This window comes from Sebastes umbrosus, chromosome 3 (genome assembly GCF_015220745.1).
Source record: "Sebastes umbrosus isolate fSebUmb1 chromosome 3, fSebUmb1.pri, whole genome shotgun sequence".
Lineage (NCBI taxonomy): Eukaryota > Metazoa > Chordata > Actinopteri > Perciformes > Sebastidae > Sebastes > Sebastes umbrosus.
The window spans coordinates 31,089,024-31,107,354 of NC_051271.1; the positions used below are offsets into that span (position 1 = coordinate 31,089,024).

Consider the following 18,331-nt stretch of genomic DNA (forward strand, 5'->3'; position numbering starts at 1 on the left):
TAATTGTGATTAATTGCATGATTGTAGTTAATCAGGATTAATTGCACATTTTTTATCTGTTCATGTTCAATCTGGAGTGGGCAAATATGCTGCTTTATGCAAATGTATGTATATATTTATTATTAGAAATCAATTAACAACACAACACAATGATAAATATTGTCCAGAAACCCTCACAGGTACTGCATTTAGCATAAAAATATGCTCAAATCATAACATGACAAACTGCAGCCCAACAGGCAACAACAGCTGTCAGTGTGTCAGTGTGCTGACTTGACTATGACTTGCCCCCAAACTGCATGTGATTATTATAAAGTGGGCATGTCTGTAAAGGGGAGACTCGTGGGTACCCTTAGAACCCATTTCCATTCACATATCTTCAGGTCAGAGGTCAAGGGACCCCTTTGAAAATGCCCATGCCAGTTTTTAGTCGCCAAAATTTTGCATTACTTAGTCTCCTTCACTCTAGCTTTAAAAATGAGCCCGCTGCAACCTAAAAATCTTAAATTGCGTTAATGCGTTAAAGAAATGAGTGGTGTTTAATCAAATTTGCGTTAACACATTATTATCGCGTTAACTTTGACAGCCCCAGTACAAATAAAAAAAAATATATATAAAATATATTTTATTATAAATAGTTTCCAAATTCTTATATGTGATGCCTGTCTGATATTAACCACCATAACTCATAAATCAGCATGTATGGCCAGTGCACAAATTTGGTACATTTATCCTTCCACAAAACCATATTTCCAGGCAGTTAGAAAATAAGCATGATTATGTAATACCCATGTCTGTTCTGATACAGAGCCTCACCCAGATGTACATGACAAACCTCTAGGCTACACATTTTCTGTAGTTGAAATAACCCATTTAGAAGATTAGGCAGCCCTGATACAGGTAGACAGGTAGCCTACAGGTGCTCTTTGAGTGCTTCTAGTTTTTACTGTGTTGCTGCTTCTCCAGGTAGATAAGGTGTTGTTCTTAACTAGGTTACTCACCAAAGAGAAGCTACCTGTGTTGGTGGAAGGCCATCTGGCAGAGGTCAAAGTGTGTAAACAAACTACGACGCATGCGCCCAGTTCATCGCCGTTTTCTTTTCGGTCGCGTCTAGAAGGGAGCCCGCAAACTGCGAAATCTGATCTGAGATCTGCAGAAACTCTCGCGAGATTCGCTACCCGACGACCTATCCTAACCTTAACTAACTTAGGTCAATGCCTAACCTTAATCATCTCGCGAGAGTTTCCCCAATTTGCTGTTTCCCTTCTAGACACGACCTTTCTTTTGAAGAGTGGCCTTTTTTTTTAATTTATTTTTTTTTATAGTTATTTATAATGATTTAATTCCCAGTGAAGTTTAAGTGCACAGATATCATTTTAGACATTAAGTTTAATGTTAAACTGTAACATGTCCGTCCACAAGATTCAGAATCAGATTTATATTACCAAGTACATACAGTAGCCTACATGGAATTTGACTCCAGTTTTATGCAGCGCTCTCAATGTACTTATACAGAATAAAAATAACAGCAACAAAAAAAATCATGTTCCTCTGTGTCCTCCGGTGCTCCTGATGGCATATGCAAAATTTCCCAGACCAGAGGAAAACAACCAATCAGAGCCGAGCTGGAGCCTTGCCATCTCTGAGCAGCTGTCAATCACTCGCGAACTCTGATCAAACGGTCAAACTAGGCAGCTCTGATCAAACATTAATTAATATTCTGTTACTGTAATGCCTATTTCTGTCATCAAATGTTTTCAGAAACACCTTGTAGTGTACTGTTTAGCTGTAAAATGATAAAGTTTATGACCTGACAGCCATTTTGAGATCAGTTGAGGAAATACCAAGCACCGCCCACCAGCTGGAGCAAATTTTTCTCACTTTACAGCTTGGTCAAGCGTCTTTGAGATCACTAAAAAGCGCTATATAAATCTAATATATTATTATTATTATTAAAGAGTACACTACAAGATGTTTCTGAAAACATTTGAGGCGGGAAATAGGCATTACAGTAACAGAATATTGATTCATATTTGATCAGCGCTGCCTAGTTTGACCGTTTGATCGGAGTTCGCAAGTTATTAACAGCTGTCTCCGTTGAATGAACAGCCAATAGGAACGCTCTCTCTCTGAAATGACCTGTGATTGACTAAAGTCTCCCGTCTTGGGGTAGATTTTTTAAAGCCTGTAAACAGAGCCATGAGGAGGTGCAGAAGTCTAGTTTTCGCTCAGAATACTTGAATAACAATATGCTGAAAGGTTATTATCAAATTTTTGACAAATGATGCCAAAAACATTCTGCCTACTGCTAATTTAAAGGTGCATCTTTACATGTCTTTGTTGCAAGTGTTTGATAACCACATTTGAGAGATCATTGCAAAAAAAATTTGTTTATATATTGGACGATATATTGATATCAGAATTTTTTCAGCACCCTAATATCGGCCCCAAAAATCCAGTATCAGCCGGCTCTATAACACAGATTCACAGCCTTTACCGTACATGGACTTATCGTGCTCACTGTCGTGTGTAGTCACCCCCCAAAAGTCCATTCTGAGCCAGGAAAAACACTGTCATGCCCCACTCACCAAAACATTTCTATGTTTATATGGAACGTATCAAAAGATTTTGGCCACAAACAAACTATTATTTGCATCCCAGTCTGAGTTATTACTAATGATGATTTGATTTTTGCTACAGGCCTAACATACCATGAAACACAAATCATGTAACTACTAATACATGTAAAAACAATTTCAGCAGCTCCCGAGTGAATCCTCCGTGAGTCAAGCCTTGGTGAACTGAGACTAATTTATATTCGGCTCTCACATGATGCCAGTGGACTGAATGTTAGTCGGCCAATCGATTGATTCAACAGTTTGGAAGCTCCTGCCAGGAAAGTGGCCTTATCCGGCCCCGTGCACACTGGAAGTCATTACCACTCGTTTAGCCACGAGGCCCCGGGGCAGAAGAGGACATCAAGAAACAACAAGTGAGGAAAAAAACACAGACTCTGTGCCTTGATGTAATATAAGGTGAGCATGTGACTTTAGTGTCACTGAGACATCCTGTATAGGTGGTGTCAGTCAAAACTAATACATGTAATCATCACACATATATGAACGATGGGTCTGTTTACAAACCATTACTCACCACATACTACACAAACAGGTCAGATTAGATAAACTTTAGTATTGTTACGGCAGATAAAAGGGAGAGAATGGAGGAAGGAAATAAAAAACTGAGTTAAAAAGGGATAAATAGAGGAGAAGAAATAAAAGAGACACACACACACACACTCAAAATATGGAAATTGGAGCTCCAACAACATGCAGCAGAGCTGGCCAGACAGGTCACGACCTCCCTCTACCACACACACATCTGTCACTGTGACCTCTGACCTCCCACATTGTTAGGATGCAGAGGCAGGGGAACGACCCCGTTGACCCGACTCTCCTTTTCCTCACTCGCTTTCAGCTCCATTTCTGCAGATCTTTAGCCACAATAATATGTGTTTGCTCTTTTGTTTGATTCTCATCTCAATCTGATCCCTTTAACTGCTGAGGCAACACTGTTTCCACACAGAGATTTTATCTGAACTTGCATTACGTTACTTAAAATGTAGGTCACTCCTGAAAAGACTGGATGTGTGCCTGCAGGATAAACCAGTTTGTTTGTCTGAAGGATAAACTAGTTTGTTTTGACTATGAGTGGTAGGCGGTGGGGTGAGCACAGTGAGACAAAACATGTAAAGTGTTGGTGTTTTGCTCCACCTGGTGGTCGGCTACAATCATTACGTTTATCCAGACTTTCAGCTGTAGTTTCAGTGATTATCCCTGGCCGACCTACAAAGCCAGAATTCATGTCAATTTTACAAATAATAATTATAAACTGAAGCCTAAATTTAATATTAACCACAACAGTGGACCTTATGTTGACATCAAGGGCCCAAATATCAGCCTTTCCTCTTTTTCTGGACTTATGAAATTCCAAAATCATAAGCAAAAATAATTATTAAACGAATTACCGCCTCGCAGTTGTATGCCTAAGCCATCCAGTCAAGTTGCAGTTTACATCCATGTCTGTCCAGACTCAAAAAGGTATTAAGTTGCGGGCCCTAGTCTGTGGAACAAACTGCCTCTCCACATCAGATCGGCTCCCTCTGAGTCCTTCAAAGCACAGCTCAAGACCCAACTCTTCTCTTTGGCTTTTGAATGTACTTGAATTGTGATTACTAATTGGCCTTTTATAAAGCTCATAACAGTCTTTTACTCATGGATTTGATCTTGGTCTCTGTCTGTGGATGTGTGAGATTTTGTTGTCTGCACTGTTGACCTGTTTTTATTCTGCCTATGTCTGTAAAGCACTTTGGTCAGCTCATGTTGTTTTAAATGTGCTATAGAAATACATTTGACTTGACTTGACTTAACCACTTAACCCTCCGGCCGCTGTTCTGTCTTTCAGAGGTTGTTGCGGGCTGAGTTTTCAAGCTAGAATGAAGATACTGGTATCATATGAAACTACAAAGCCGAAGGAATCCATTGGTACCAAACTTCTCGAGAAGAACGTTAAATAACGCTACAAAGTTACATTAAATTTTGGCGAGGAAAAACTGGCATGGCGATTTTCAAAGGGGTCTCCCCTGAACATCCCCTGTCCCCCACCCATACCTCTCTAAAAAAAAGGGCGGGATGGTACGGGGTTAGGAGTATTTTTGGCAAAATGGAAGTTATCACTTTATTAACATGTATGATTCCAGTGAATAATTTCCAGTGAGAAACATGCTGTCTTCACATTGGGACTATTTTTACAGACGACTGTTAGAGAGCTTCGTCACGTGATGCGATGACAATCACCTGGAGCTCAATATCAGCAAACCCCGCCTCCCCCCTCCGAGGTTGTCATCCAGGGAGAGGACTTTGTTAAGCTTTGTTGTTCTTGATCTGCTGTACGTCTATCGGTGTGTAAGTTCAATGAGAGAAACAAAACAACAGTTTGAGTCAAATTCCTTGTATGTGGGTCATTAAAATTCACCACAGTTTCAAGGTGGGCACCCATGATTAGTGTCACCAATTCAGTATGCGACCAAATGTGAAATATGTTAACAATCTCCCCTTCTGCTCCCAAGTTATGGCATTGAATAATGGAAGTTATGAAGGTATCGCGAACGCTCAGGTTCAGGCAAGATCGCAAACAAATTACTAGACATGTGTATAAAACAAACGTTTGTATAACGAGATGAATGCATACAAATTTGGCAAAGTTACAATCCAAACATTCGTCAAATTGCATTGAAGTGTATGGGATCTTTGGTTTTCTTTCCCCAAAAAGGGGGCACAACCTTTTTTGACCTTTTCCTAAGTACCCGTATGTGCCGGTCTGATGCATAGAAAAGGTCATCACTTCATTATTTTATCCTATTAGAGATTTGTGTGAAATTTGTCATAATTAGCATATAAATTCTTGAGTTATGGCCAAAAACGGGTTTTGTGAGGTCACAGTGACCTTGACCTTTGACCACTAAATTCTAATCAGTTCATCCTGAAGAAATTCCCTCCAGGCGATCCTGAGATATCACGTTCACGAGAATGGGATGGACGGGCGGACAACTTGAAAACATAAAGCCTCTACGACAGCCGTGATGTTTTCTGTGTTGTCGTCCCATTCTCGTGATAAAACACAAAACAACAACAATTTTGGCACTATGATTGATAGTAAATTGGTTTTATTGGTGGGCATGAAATACTAACTATAAACAGAAAGTGCTTAGATTAGACTTTAAAAATAAAGAATCTGTTGAAATAAAATTTTAGAACAAAAACATGTAGACTTGAATTACAGTAACGTTGACAACTTCTCTTACATCTCAAACATAATGAAGGAGAGAACTAACACAAAAGCCTACAAACAACACAATCGACAGACAGACAGACAGACAGACAGACAGACGTCACTCTGTTGACTCCTCCTTCATACGTCATATTTATTGCACCTACCAGACCTTTGTCAACAACCTTCCACCTGATTTATAACAGAGATGCAAAATCCCACCCAAAACTGAGGAGAAACTTCACCAGCGTGTTTTTTGTTCACTTTAAACAGGAATGTGAACCACTCTAAAATTGCACTTTTTACCTTCAAATTTCTCTTTTAATACTTGCAGAAAGCTGCTTTAAGAGTTTCGGGGAGGATTTCACATCACTGATATGGTCTTATATGTCAAATTCACATACAGGGAAACTTCATTTTCACATACATGAACCCATTCTTCAGATTGATCTCATTCACAGCCCCACACAGCTGGAGTGAGCTTCATAGCACTCACAGCAGAAGGCCAGACTGTAGTTGAGTAGCAGCCTTCATCATCATCAGTGAGGAAAACACACCAGAGATACTTCTATGTCAGCTACACAACTCCTCTTCAAACCCTCGGACATGAATGCGACAGTCGAGGCAAGACCGCCGAGTATGCTCTAACACAGTTTCTCCTTCGTTTAATTACAGTACAAAGTCAGTTTCCTTCAATCAAAATGATGCAAACTTGAGTTGAGTTTATGAGACATCGAAGCAATTGAAGTACACATATGTCTGAAAGCAATTTAACATTTAAGACTGAAGAGAAGAATCCAAAACTAACACATTTTCTTCATGCCACTTTTGCTCTGAAAGCTGAATACTGAAATGCATTAAATCATTTAATAAAATTACATTAAGTTACATTAAAACATTTAAATCCTAAACTAGGAGACGACTTAATACTTATTACCGAGCGACTCTCTGGACAAATGAGAACTCAATGTCATGAGGCAAACAGTGTTTCAAACACCATTTCAGGGGGAGTCTCGTTGTTCTTCGATGCGCTCGGCACGACTGAAATGCTGACTCATCAGTGAGCATCCCTACTTAGTCACTCTGCTTTGCGTGGTTAAAAGAGTCAGTTACTCATTCGCCCACACAGGCTGAAGGAAAAGTCCCACGTCTGCTGTACGAATCCCAGATAAGAATCTGCCAGCCTGATTCTGCTGCCACATTTTCTCCTGCAGAATAATGACACATTACCAGCTGATCCTCATCCTGTTTGTATTTAGCGGCCGTGAAAACTGAAGCACTTTATGATGCGCGATAATCCACCATTGTAATGTCTACATCAATACAATTGTGTTTATCTTAGGAAAAAAAGAGGTCCTGGGTGAATTGTGGTTCATTAATCCAAAGATGTTGAAGATGATGGAGAACAATATGAGAATAAAAAACCCTGTTTTCTTCCTCAGTTTCTTCTTCTATGTACTTGGATATTTCTCTCCTCTTGCATCACTCTTTTAAACAGTCCAGAGTGATTCTTGGTATAACACATTTCAGTGTTGCTCCATCTTGATGAGAACTCCTCAAAGGTTATTTTTCAGTCGAAGCTCGGTTGCTTGAGAGTCTCTATTTCGGAGCGGCTCATGTCTGCTGCAGTGACGACCTCATGGCGGTGAGTAGTTACAAACGGCCACACACGTGTTGTTGTCATCTGCAGGTGTTTGCAGATGAGCAGCTCCTGTGTCTTCCAGATGTACTCCTGACAGTCAGCCAGGACAGATGCTGTTCACTTAGCGAAACGGCTCTTGGGCTGAGCTCCAGGACTGGAAGAGCAGCCCAGATGTCTCCTGTGGTTCGTCCAGCGCCAACGCAGCACAAAGTCATAGTTGGCGGAGGTGCACATGGCATAAAATACGTTGGCTTTGTCGGGGATCTGGAGATCTGAGGCAGAAAGAGGAATGATGTATGTTTTGCAGTTTTATTTTCCATCAGCCCACTTTATCTGCTCCTATTACTGTTAGTGATTACAGATATTTCTCAGAGTGATTTTTGGAAATGCCGGCATTTTAAATCTATTTATTACACAGCTTTGTTGAATACTTGATTGTCATTGGTGATCTTGCTTGTGTCTTTGATCACAAGTAACTGACAAAAGGAGAGACTCCGTGTCCAAAAAGACAGAAAAGGAGGCTTTGGAGTTAATCCTGTTCTGAGCAGGTTTTACCTGCAAACTTTAGACAGAAAAGCCTGAGGGGAAGATACTGACCTTTTCCATTGTTGAGCACCTGGCAGAGGTTGAAATTATGGGAGCCGAAGTCCTCCATGTTGTGTTTTTCAAGAGCCCTCTCAATCACCTCACGTGTGTGGTCCTGACTGGTCAGCTAGGGATGAGACGGACAGCCAGATGTCAAAATACAACCACAACTATACATCTGACAATTACCTACATTTGAAAGCCTGTCATTTTTATTTAGAACACACACACACACACACACACATATGTATACATACATACATACATACATACATACACACACACACACACACACACACACACACACACACACATTACATTACCAGTATTATACAGAATATATATATATATATATATATGCATTACATTACCCTTAATTTTTGTGCGCGGAATGCATGCACTAGATTGGCCGGGGAGAAGGAGCACCTGTTACAGTCAGCGACTGTCTCAGGATATATATCAGCTTTGCTTAAAGGAACAGTGTTTATGATCTGGTGGTATCTAGCGGTGAGGTTGCAGATTACAACCAACGGAAACTTCTCCCATGTGACAAGTGTGGTGAAGCGAGAGAGAGAGATAAAGAGACAGAGCGACGGCAACAGGAGCGAGTAACGTTATCGACTCCAGCCCAAATAGGAAAAGTTAACAGAGTTTGATTTGTCCGTTCTGGGCTACTGTAGAAACATGGCGGTGCAACATGGCGGACTCCGTGAAGAGACCCGCTCCCTATGTAGATATAAACGGCTCATTCTAAGGTAGCGAAAACACAACAACTCTTATTGTGAGGTGATTATTCACTAAAGAAAACATACTTATTAATATTATATTCCATTTATGCCAATAGATCCTCCTAATTGTTACACACTGGTCCTTTAAATGAACCCTATGCAAAACTTTAAATTGTAAGAGCCCCATTCTAGCACATGACAATGAGGAATGGACCCTCTTCAGTGCTTTTGTCCAATGTTCCTCAGTCAGATCCATACCAAGTTTGTTCTCCCCTCTAGTTTTCATTTTGTTTATTACACGGCTTTGTTGAATACTTGATTCTGAATTCTGATTCATCAAAGCTATAGTGATGTGTTTTCCTAACACTGTGGCAGGTGGGAGATTAGGAAAAGAGGGAAACCTTTCATTGGCAAAGTGGCAGATCTACATTTATTTAAAGAAATGATTGTTTGAATGATGTTTTCTACACAGGTTTTAGAACATATTTTTGTAGGTATTCCTGCCTTTCAAAAAGTGATTACATTTTCAGAGATACCAGCGCCTCTTTCAAATGAGATAAAGTAAAAACAGTTTTTGATAATCAACTTATTGTATAAATCATTTATCAAGTAAAATATAGTGTGAACTGTGAATTCATTTGGTTACTTGCATTGAACATCTTTGTCGTTATTTTAGATTTCTTTATACAATTATTGATTACATTCACTTAAAAAATCTTGTTTTTTTGCAACCAGATGTGACTTGAAAGGGTGGAGCCAAGTACAACCGAACGCTGAATAAGACATTTTTAGGTGACCAAAATGTTAATGTTAACTTTCATGAACTGAAAACACACTGTGAAAGTTGTAAGACAAAAACACAGACAACACCCAGACCGGACAACGCCGTGGTAGCGACATGTCAATCACAAGGTAGCCACTCCCTAAAGCATACCCTGCTTTATGGTCTATTTGACTCTAAATGGGACCATAATTTACTAAATGAACATCAGATGAACACTTGAAACCAGTGACTGAGACCATAAACTCATGTTTACAATGTTTACTGAGGTAATAAATCAAGTGGGTAGTAGACTCATTTTCTCATAGACTTCTATACAATCAGACTTCTTTTTGTAACCAGAGGAGTCGCCCCCTGCTGGCTATTAGAAAAAATGCAAGTTTAAGGCACTTCAACATTGGCTTCACTTCTCAGACCCGGAGGTTGCCCACTGGTTGTAGTCTAAATTGATAATGCTGTCTTTAAGGGTTAATTCAGAAATCTTGGGCTGATAACAACATAACAACTTATTTGCAAATGTCACAAAAAAATTCTAAACTTTTAGATTTCTGATCATGCGCAAATCTTTTGTGTTATTTTTAAATACTCTTAAATGAAACATATCAGTTTTATTTCCATGTAATGAGGCTGACACAAATGATGAAGCCATACCAAGTCCTTCCTCTTCTGCTTTCGGTTTGTTTTCTCCTTCAACTTTCCTTAGAAGAAGTGTTATGACCAAGTCAACCAAAAACAAGCTGGCTGACCTCAGAATCACAAGATCACAAAACCGTTGCTCTTACCAGTATGCTCTTGTAGACGTTTCCATTGCTGACGGACTCCACGCTGACCCTAATGATACACGAGTCGGCGACCTGTTTGTTGTAGAGGGGCAGCGAGGCCTGAGAGGAGCAGCTGGACGATGACGACTCTGGGCTCAGGACCAGAGAAGAAGAGCTGAGGTCTGGATGTGAGGAGCTGCAGGAGGAGCTGGAAAGACTGTGAGAGGAGGAGGACATGGAGCTGGAGGAGAAATCCTCTGCAACATTGTGGAGAGAACCTGAGAGAGACTGAGGGAGGGGAGGAGAGGGAAAGAACATATTAATTCAGTGGAAACCGCTTATAGTCCAGGTCAAATTGATCACTATAACAAATGCTTTTCAAATGACTGTACAAATTAAATGACTATACTGTGTATAACTCAAATAAACTATAATACAGTACAGTAATGTAAAATATAGCTTACTGTAGGTTCGCTCAAGGGGTTCATTACCTGACCGGGCAATATCAATCCACTTGATGAGGGCGGCTTCAATCACAGGAGCATTAGTTTTCTTTCTCCATGTTTGAGTAGACTACACATGGTAGGACCAAGTTTTGCTGCTGCATTTCGTTGGCTTGTTTTTGGCAGTTTGTTAAGCAATAAGCTTTGAGGAGACTACGTTTTTCACTGAGAGAAAAATACTTTCTTTTTCCCGTCACGATTAATGTGCACGCAGCACCAGCCTCAGGTAGCCAAAATCCCCAAATGTCAAAAGTTTTGATTCCAAATCACAGCATGGCTTTTTCTATGGTGTTCCTAAAGGTCTTGGTGTCTTAATGTGATATTATGGAGGGATTATTGATCATATTTATCAATTCTCAAGTGGTAACAAAAACGGGTTAAATTTAGCACCAAATCTGTGTAACGAATGGTATCAACTCAAAAATTGCTGCAACAGCATGGGGATGACCATCATATACTAATATCATAATGTTCTAAACCCTTATACACTTTTACAATTTATTTAAATGTATTAATTTTTTATTTCTGATTCATGACTAGAACAACTTGACACACAGTGCTGAGCTCAAATTAATCTTCAGCTTCCCAGCTTTCAGATGATGTACACCACTTCTATGTGACATCTACTGTTGACCTGCTATCTCCCCCTAAAGACCCCCTGTACTCCACTAAAGAGACAAAAATGGTTCTATGTTTAAGGTTAAACCAACTAAGTAGAAAATCCCTGTTTTTAAAACTATGTCCCTGCTGACCTCCACACACTCCGACTATAGAAACAGGAAGCTGTCGGTGCTCACCTTGAGTTTGCGTCTGAGTGGGGAGGGCTGAGGGGCAGAGAGGTCCTCCATGTCTGAACTGCTGGAACCAGAAGACGACACACTGATCTGGTCAGCGTGGGTCTTCCTGAGGGAGCTGTCGCTGGAAGTTCGCAACCTGCACACACAAACACAGTTTAGTGGTGTACCTTCTCCCGAAACAGCAACTTCAATCCATTTTTAAAAGTCGGGCAAGGTAAAGACCCAGGAATCTTTTAAAGGATGTTTGTTCTTTCCTCATCAACTACTGCATTTGCTTGAATTAAAAATACAATCAGGCCCATACATCTCATGACTGTATATGTGTATCTGGATGCAGATAGAATTTTTCCTACCATTAACATAACAAATCTAAAGTATTCTGGGTCTTACATACAAGGGGCTGAGGATTTATATCACCACAGTCAATGTCATAACCGGGCAGCTGTGGTTATATGTTAGAGGTGGTTTTCCAGACTTACGAGGCAAGTTTCTTAGTGAGCAGACGACTGCTCCATGAGCTGGGAGAGCTGGGACAGGGGTCGATTGGAGGCTCCAGGTTACGAGATAGCTCATAGCTTCAGGAGACAAAGAAAGATAAATTAAGAAATTATGCAAAAACGCTTTGCAAAAGTCTTCCACTCCACATGAGTGTCTTCGTATTGTATTGCAGCGATGTTAGTGTGTGTCTCACCTCTCTTGGTCTGTGAGTAGTGTATGTGCCTGCAGCCAGTGGGTGATATGAGGGTTTACTGGTAGGTTGTAGCGGGAGCTGGAGGCCTGAAGCTGCCGAATCTGAGAGAGAATCTCAAACTCCTACAAGAGAAATAAATAAAACAGAAAAAATATATAAAACCAGGGCTGTCAAAGTAAATGTGATAATAACTCGTTAACCCGGTAAAACGCCACTAATTTCTTTAACCCATTAACGCAAACTGACATCATATGAAGCTAGAAAACCTAAAGAATCCACTGATACCAATGTCATACAAGCTTGCAGCAAAAGAGACTAAATAATGCTACAAACTTACGCAAAATTTGATTAAAAAAGTGTGCTTAATTTGTGAAGGATCGCAATTAACTATGGACAATCATGCGAATAATCGCAATTAAATATGTTAATCGATTGACAGCCCTAATAAAATAAATAAATCTTTTTTTATGCTGCCATCTTGGCCAGGTCTCCCTTGTAAAAAAATATTTTAAATCTCAATAGGAATATTCATGGTAAAATAAATATAAAATAAAAACAAGAGGTCAGATTAAATCACAGAACAGAATATGGCAGAACATAAAAATATCGTATACATCAGCACTGGCTATTAAAATTGAGAACAATCAGTCATGCATGCAAAACACCACTAGGAGGCGCCACCTACTCGTCTGCGTTTCTCAAAGTTGATGAGTCCACCCTGTGAGGAAAAAACAAACAAACAGTGTTACAGATCATAAAAAGTACCATAAAAACAGAACAAACTAAAACAACAGGTGGGTTTGTGGATGTGATGTGCACTAACCTCCACAGTGTCGGCCAGTGCTGTATCGAGCATGGTGAGGACAGTCAGGTAAGTGCCGAGGTACGGCACAACACCACTGCTGAAGCTCTGACGACATATATCAAGTGGAATTGGTTATCATTATGGCTGCACAGCTGACAAAAATCAACTTATTTCTAATTTCTTATAAATATTTTATTCAATATATTTGCAAAAAGCTGAAAATATTTCATTACTTACCCCATAATTTATTATCATTCTCATTTCAATACTGACTTAGCTGTACAATAATTTGTGCAATAATTCAACTGTGCAATACTCTAGCATTAATACGGCATTCATACTGTACATTTCAAGAAATATTCTTATATAATTCATATTTATACTATAATTTAATACACTTAACAGATCCCACTTCTCAGCATTTTGTATTGACTTATTTGCATTGTGGTAATATGTTCTATATTGTATGTCTTCAATGCACTTATTTGTACATATTTCATATATTCTCATTTCTTATTCTTATTATTTACTTATATTTCTCCTTATATATTGTAGCTTTATGTACAAAATGTACATGTTACTTACCCCTTTATTTCTATTTTCTTGGATTTCTTTATGTTCATATAAGAGCAACTGTTACGTCCCAATTCACGTATTTCTGATTCTGATTATTAGAAATAAATCCTCCTCCTAAATGTTGCTCTAATATAAAACTAGAAGTGCACTTGGAGAGCGCAGACCTTCACCAAGGCAGGTTTCATGTACGTCGCTGCCCACCTGTGGTGGCCTGTGGTGTTAATGCACAGGCTGAGTGGAGTCATTAAAAACAAATTCCCGAAGCCGGATCATGATCTGGATCGCCACCAAAATCGAATGGATTGTTCATTGTCCCACACTCCACCCCTCCAAAACATTTCATTCAAATCCATTGCAGACTTTTGGAGTTATCGTCCAAACGGACAAACAAACAAACAAACCAACCAACCAACCAACCAACGCCGGTGAAAACATAACTGATCAACATAATAAAAGCATCTGCTGTAACTGAAGCAGAATTGTACACAGACAACTGAAAACACACGTCTATCACTATTTAAACAGAGTGAATATGGGGGTATAAAACGTTTCACACACAGCCCCACCCGGACTAAGCAAACTGTCAGACTGTGAGAAACACTGCTCACACGTCAGCTTTTATACCCTTAACCTATGTACGACTACGTTAAACTAACAGTCGTGTGAGTTGTAAGTGTACTAACAGATTGAAGAAGAGGAGGGAACTTGAAATCTGGTGTCTACTTCAGCAAATAATATCAGCTTGAAAACATGTGATTTATAGGGAAGTAGAATTGATGATCTAGGCAGAGAAAAATAACCTTTCAGTTTTAAGTGGCTGGTATAGCTGACACATTAACTTTATTTTGGTGGTTAAACATGAAATTGAGGAACCAAAAGGTTATTTTAGAACAAAATGATGATTGTTTTCTTACAAGTCTGGAGACGGAGCTCGGGGTGGCACTGCCATCTGCATGAGTCCCATCCTGCAGAAAAACAGACAAGGAAATAGACACGTCCTGTGCTGTCAGCGTCGATGAATCAAAATAACTATAATTAAGGTAGTTAATGTGAGAGTACTGGGTATGACATGGCAACAAAGAACATTCTGTTATGCAACTGTTGTGTTCAGGGTGGAGCATCTGCTGACAGGGTGTTGTTGGGTGTGGGAGGGTGACTCTGCATTAAGTACTAGTTAGTGCCCAACTAGCCACTTCTATTTGTAGTTTTATTTGTGTTGGCTGCTAGCAATGACCTTTTCATTATTCTACAGAAACTGGGCTGCTGATAACATGACTAAATACACATTCATATCAAATGTTTTTCACGGGGAACAAAGGACACAGAGCGGCAGGTGAACCGGAGATTGAACAATTCAGTTTTGTGATTTGAAAAAGACACGAGATTAGACCATTAATAGGACAACTAATCAATCAGCGATTAGAGGCCATTTGTAGATAATGCATTCAGTAAGTGTATTTACAGATCAACATGTGTGAATAATAGAAAGATAGATAGATAGATAGATAGATATAACAGACTAGGGCTGCAATTTACAATTATTTTCATTATTGCTTATTCTATAGATTATTTTTCAATTAATCTATGAATTTCAACGCAAAAAATTTCAGAAAATAATGAAAAATGTCCAAGGTGACGTCTTCAAATATCTTGTTTTGTCTCATTAACACAAATACTTACATTGGAGAAGCTGCAAATAGAGAATGGTTGAAGTTGTTCATTGATTAAACAACCAAAATGATCAATTGATTATCAAAATAGTTGCCAATTCATTTTCTGTTGACTGAATAATCAAGTAATGGGAATTACAGGTCGTACAGTTTTAACCATGCAGAGCCCCAAGAGCCCTTTAAAATGGAAAAACAGGCCGTACCTACCGGTTATTTTCTTACTGCAGTGCATTCAATAGTTTGTTCAGTGATTCTTTTTGCACTAGCGTGAACGGGCCAGTGCAATTTAACCCAATTCAATCAGGAATACACCCCTCCGTTTATGCTTATGGAAAGAGCTGGCACACTTATAATAACTACACAGATCTTTTATCAGGCAGAGACATTAGTTCACATTCTCTCATGTGTGTATTTATTACCTCCACCAGGATCTCTCTGCTGGTTAGCACACAGTTCTCATCAGGGAAAGTCTCACACAAGAGGTCAAATGTGTTCATGCTCTCCCTGAAACAAAACAAATACATCAGTTAAGACGGTGTTCTTTTTAAATGTTAATATTCACCTTGATCCAGGCTGTATGTTCGGAAAAGACAAATCATTCAGCTAAACCCGCTATGGAACTGATTTTTTATCTTTACTATATCTTTACTCACCTACTATTTTTAATTTTGTGTCCTAAAAAAGACTATTCAGTTTTATAAGTTATGAGTAAAACGACAGTGTGGTGTCTTGTAATGGCTTGCTGACCTGCTGACAGCAGCCCAGGTCTTCTTGAGGCGATACACAGCGTTGGACTGCAGGGCTGAAAGGATGGCCCTCAAAGAGGAGAAATTCTTCAGCTGTCTGCACTCCTGCGGAGAGAAAATACAAGAAAATGCTGTTTTGTTATGACGTTTTGACAAAAGTCATTTTCATTTTAGGGCTATCAATTGATTCAAATAGTTAATCACGATTAGTCGCAAATTAATCGCACATTTTCTATTTTGTCAAGTATTGAATACTCTTATCAAAATGGGAAAATGTGCTGCTTTATGCAAATGTATGTATATAGTTATTATTGGAAATCAATTAACAACTCGAAAAAATGGCAAATATTGTCCAGAAACCCTCACAGGTACTGCATTTAGCATTTTCATTCACATATCTCGAGGTCAGAGGTCAAGGGACCCCTTTGAATATGGCCATGCCAGTTTTTCCTCACCAAAATTGAGTGTAAGTTTGGTGCGTTATTTAGCCTCCTCCTGACAAGCTAGTATGACATGGTTGGTACCAAGGATTCCTTAGATTTTCTAGCCTTAAAACTGAGCCCGATACAACCTAAAAATTGCAAGTTGTGTTAATGCGTTAAAGAAATTAGTGGCGTTAAAACAAATTTGTGTTAACACGTTATTGCGTCAACTTTGACAGCCCTAGTTCATTTATGTCACTCAATGATAAACCTTTAATGAAATTCTAAATGTTTTTTTGACCCTGACCTGAGCAATGGCAATCCACCCCTCGATGATGCGTGCCCTGTGAGCGGGGCTGGTGTGAGAGAAGCGAGGTGAGCTCGGGGCGTTGGGGGGGTACAGGAAGGTAAAGGAGGGGCTGGGCGATGAGATGGGAGAGGAAGTGGAAGGGCTGGGAGAGGCCGGGCAGAGGAGTGAGGTGATGACACGATTGGTGACGGCGTTGAACTGGGAGATGGTGGCGCGGACGGTGGGCGCCAGGTTTCGGTTTTCCTTCTTGTCGCGCTGGGACCAGACGCAGCCCAGGCAGTGGAAGGGCACCACTCTGACAAACAGCTCCTGAGGAAGAGGAGGTGGAGACACAATATGAATGAGTGATCCACACTGACACAGAAATGAGCTTTGAGATATCTGATAAGGAAACCTACAGCGTCCAATCGGGTCAGCTGCTCCGCTACGTCTCCCACAGGGAAGTCCATAAAGTTGTATTTGTCTTCCTCCTTCATGGACATCTCTGCTCCGTCCTCCTGATCGCTGCGCTCCTGCTGTGATGATTCACTGTCGTGCTGTGACGCAGACTGGATGCAATCTGTCAAACACACCAAATCATAAATGACAAAGGATTCATCTACAGTTCTACAGTCCATCATAATCACTTCTCCTGTTCCCTGTACCTTGTTCCTGGAACCTCTTGAGGAGGGTCTCGGCAGTCTGAGCCAAGCGTCTGTAGCAGAGGCGATGCCGCAAATGGACACACAACAGCCGGAGGGCCTGGTGCTGAGGGGGTTCGTAGAAGTCTTCGCCGTATTCCTCCAGCCACTGCCGGACCACCGGGGTTAAGGTACTGAGGGGATGATCAGGGACATTAATAAGTGTAAATTATAGTGTCAGTGTTCAGGTTCATCCTTGATTGAGATTAAAGGAGGCCTGGACAACATTGGCGTAATCTGTGGCAGACAAATAAACAATAATAATAAGAATTGCGGGACAATGTGATTTTACTCCATTTACACCCAATTATCAAAACTCAACTGCACTCACCTTTGTGGGCAGACAGTGTTATCCAGGTTGGCGATTGAGTCGTCTCTGTCGAAAAAAATAAATAAAACACATTTACCTATCAGCTGAGAACTACATTTCAATGATAATCATCACATGAACTTGGTGACAGGAAACATCCTGTAAACAACAAATGTCCCAGGGCTGTGGAAATGTCCAGCAACACTCTGCATCCCCACAGAGACACTGTGGCCTTGAGCTAAGTTCACACTACACCACTTTTAAAGTCAACAGATCGCAGTACTGTTCACACTATACAACTTGCTGTCTTGTAATCGAGAGTCCCGAAGACGTGGTTTTCACACTACGTGACTGACCGGTGACAGGGGGTCACAAGAATACGGAAATCTGAATGCTTGAATAAACATAACTTGAGTTTGTGTGGTTGTGTACTGCATCGGACAGAATCATAAAACAATGATACATCAGTAAAACCAAAATAAACAAAAAGAGCAT

General features: G+C 40.1%; 1 protein-coding gene across 4 annotated transcripts in view; it reads right to left on the reverse strand.

Annotated features, from left to right (window-relative positions):
- Positions 1–6,851: 6,851 nt before the first annotated feature.
- Positions 6,852–18,331, reverse strand: part of LOC119485816 (ral guanine nucleotide dissociation stimulator-like 1) — a 34,178-nt gene continuing 22,698 nt past the window's right edge. For all 4 annotated transcript variants that reach the window (XM_037765618.1, XM_037765619.1, XM_037765620.1 and 1 more), the window contains 15 exons: positions 17,858–17,902; positions 17,491–17,660; positions 17,245–17,405; positions 16,844–17,155; positions 16,116–16,219; positions 15,788–15,872; positions 14,613–14,663; positions 13,141–13,227; positions 13,003–13,035; positions 12,318–12,439; positions 12,106–12,201; positions 11,627–11,762; positions 10,348–10,614; positions 8,069–8,183; positions 6,852–7,743 (listed from right to left, as the gene is read on the reverse strand). In XM_037765618.1, coding sequence (XP_037621546.1) covers positions 7,589–7,743; positions 8,069–8,183; positions 10,348–10,614; positions 11,627–11,762; positions 12,106–12,201; positions 12,318–12,439; positions 13,003–13,035; positions 13,141–13,227; positions 14,613–14,663; positions 15,788–15,872; positions 16,116–16,219; positions 16,844–17,155; positions 17,245–17,405; positions 17,491–17,660; positions 17,858–17,902 — 1,939 coding nt within the window. In that variant the 3' untranslated portion in view covers positions 6,852–7,588. The remainder of the gene's footprint in view (positions 7,744–8,068; positions 8,184–10,347; positions 10,615–11,626; positions 11,763–12,105; positions 12,202–12,317; positions 12,440–13,002; positions 13,036–13,140; positions 13,228–14,612; positions 14,664–15,787; positions 15,873–16,115; positions 16,220–16,843; positions 17,156–17,244; positions 17,406–17,490; positions 17,661–17,857; positions 17,903–18,331) is intronic.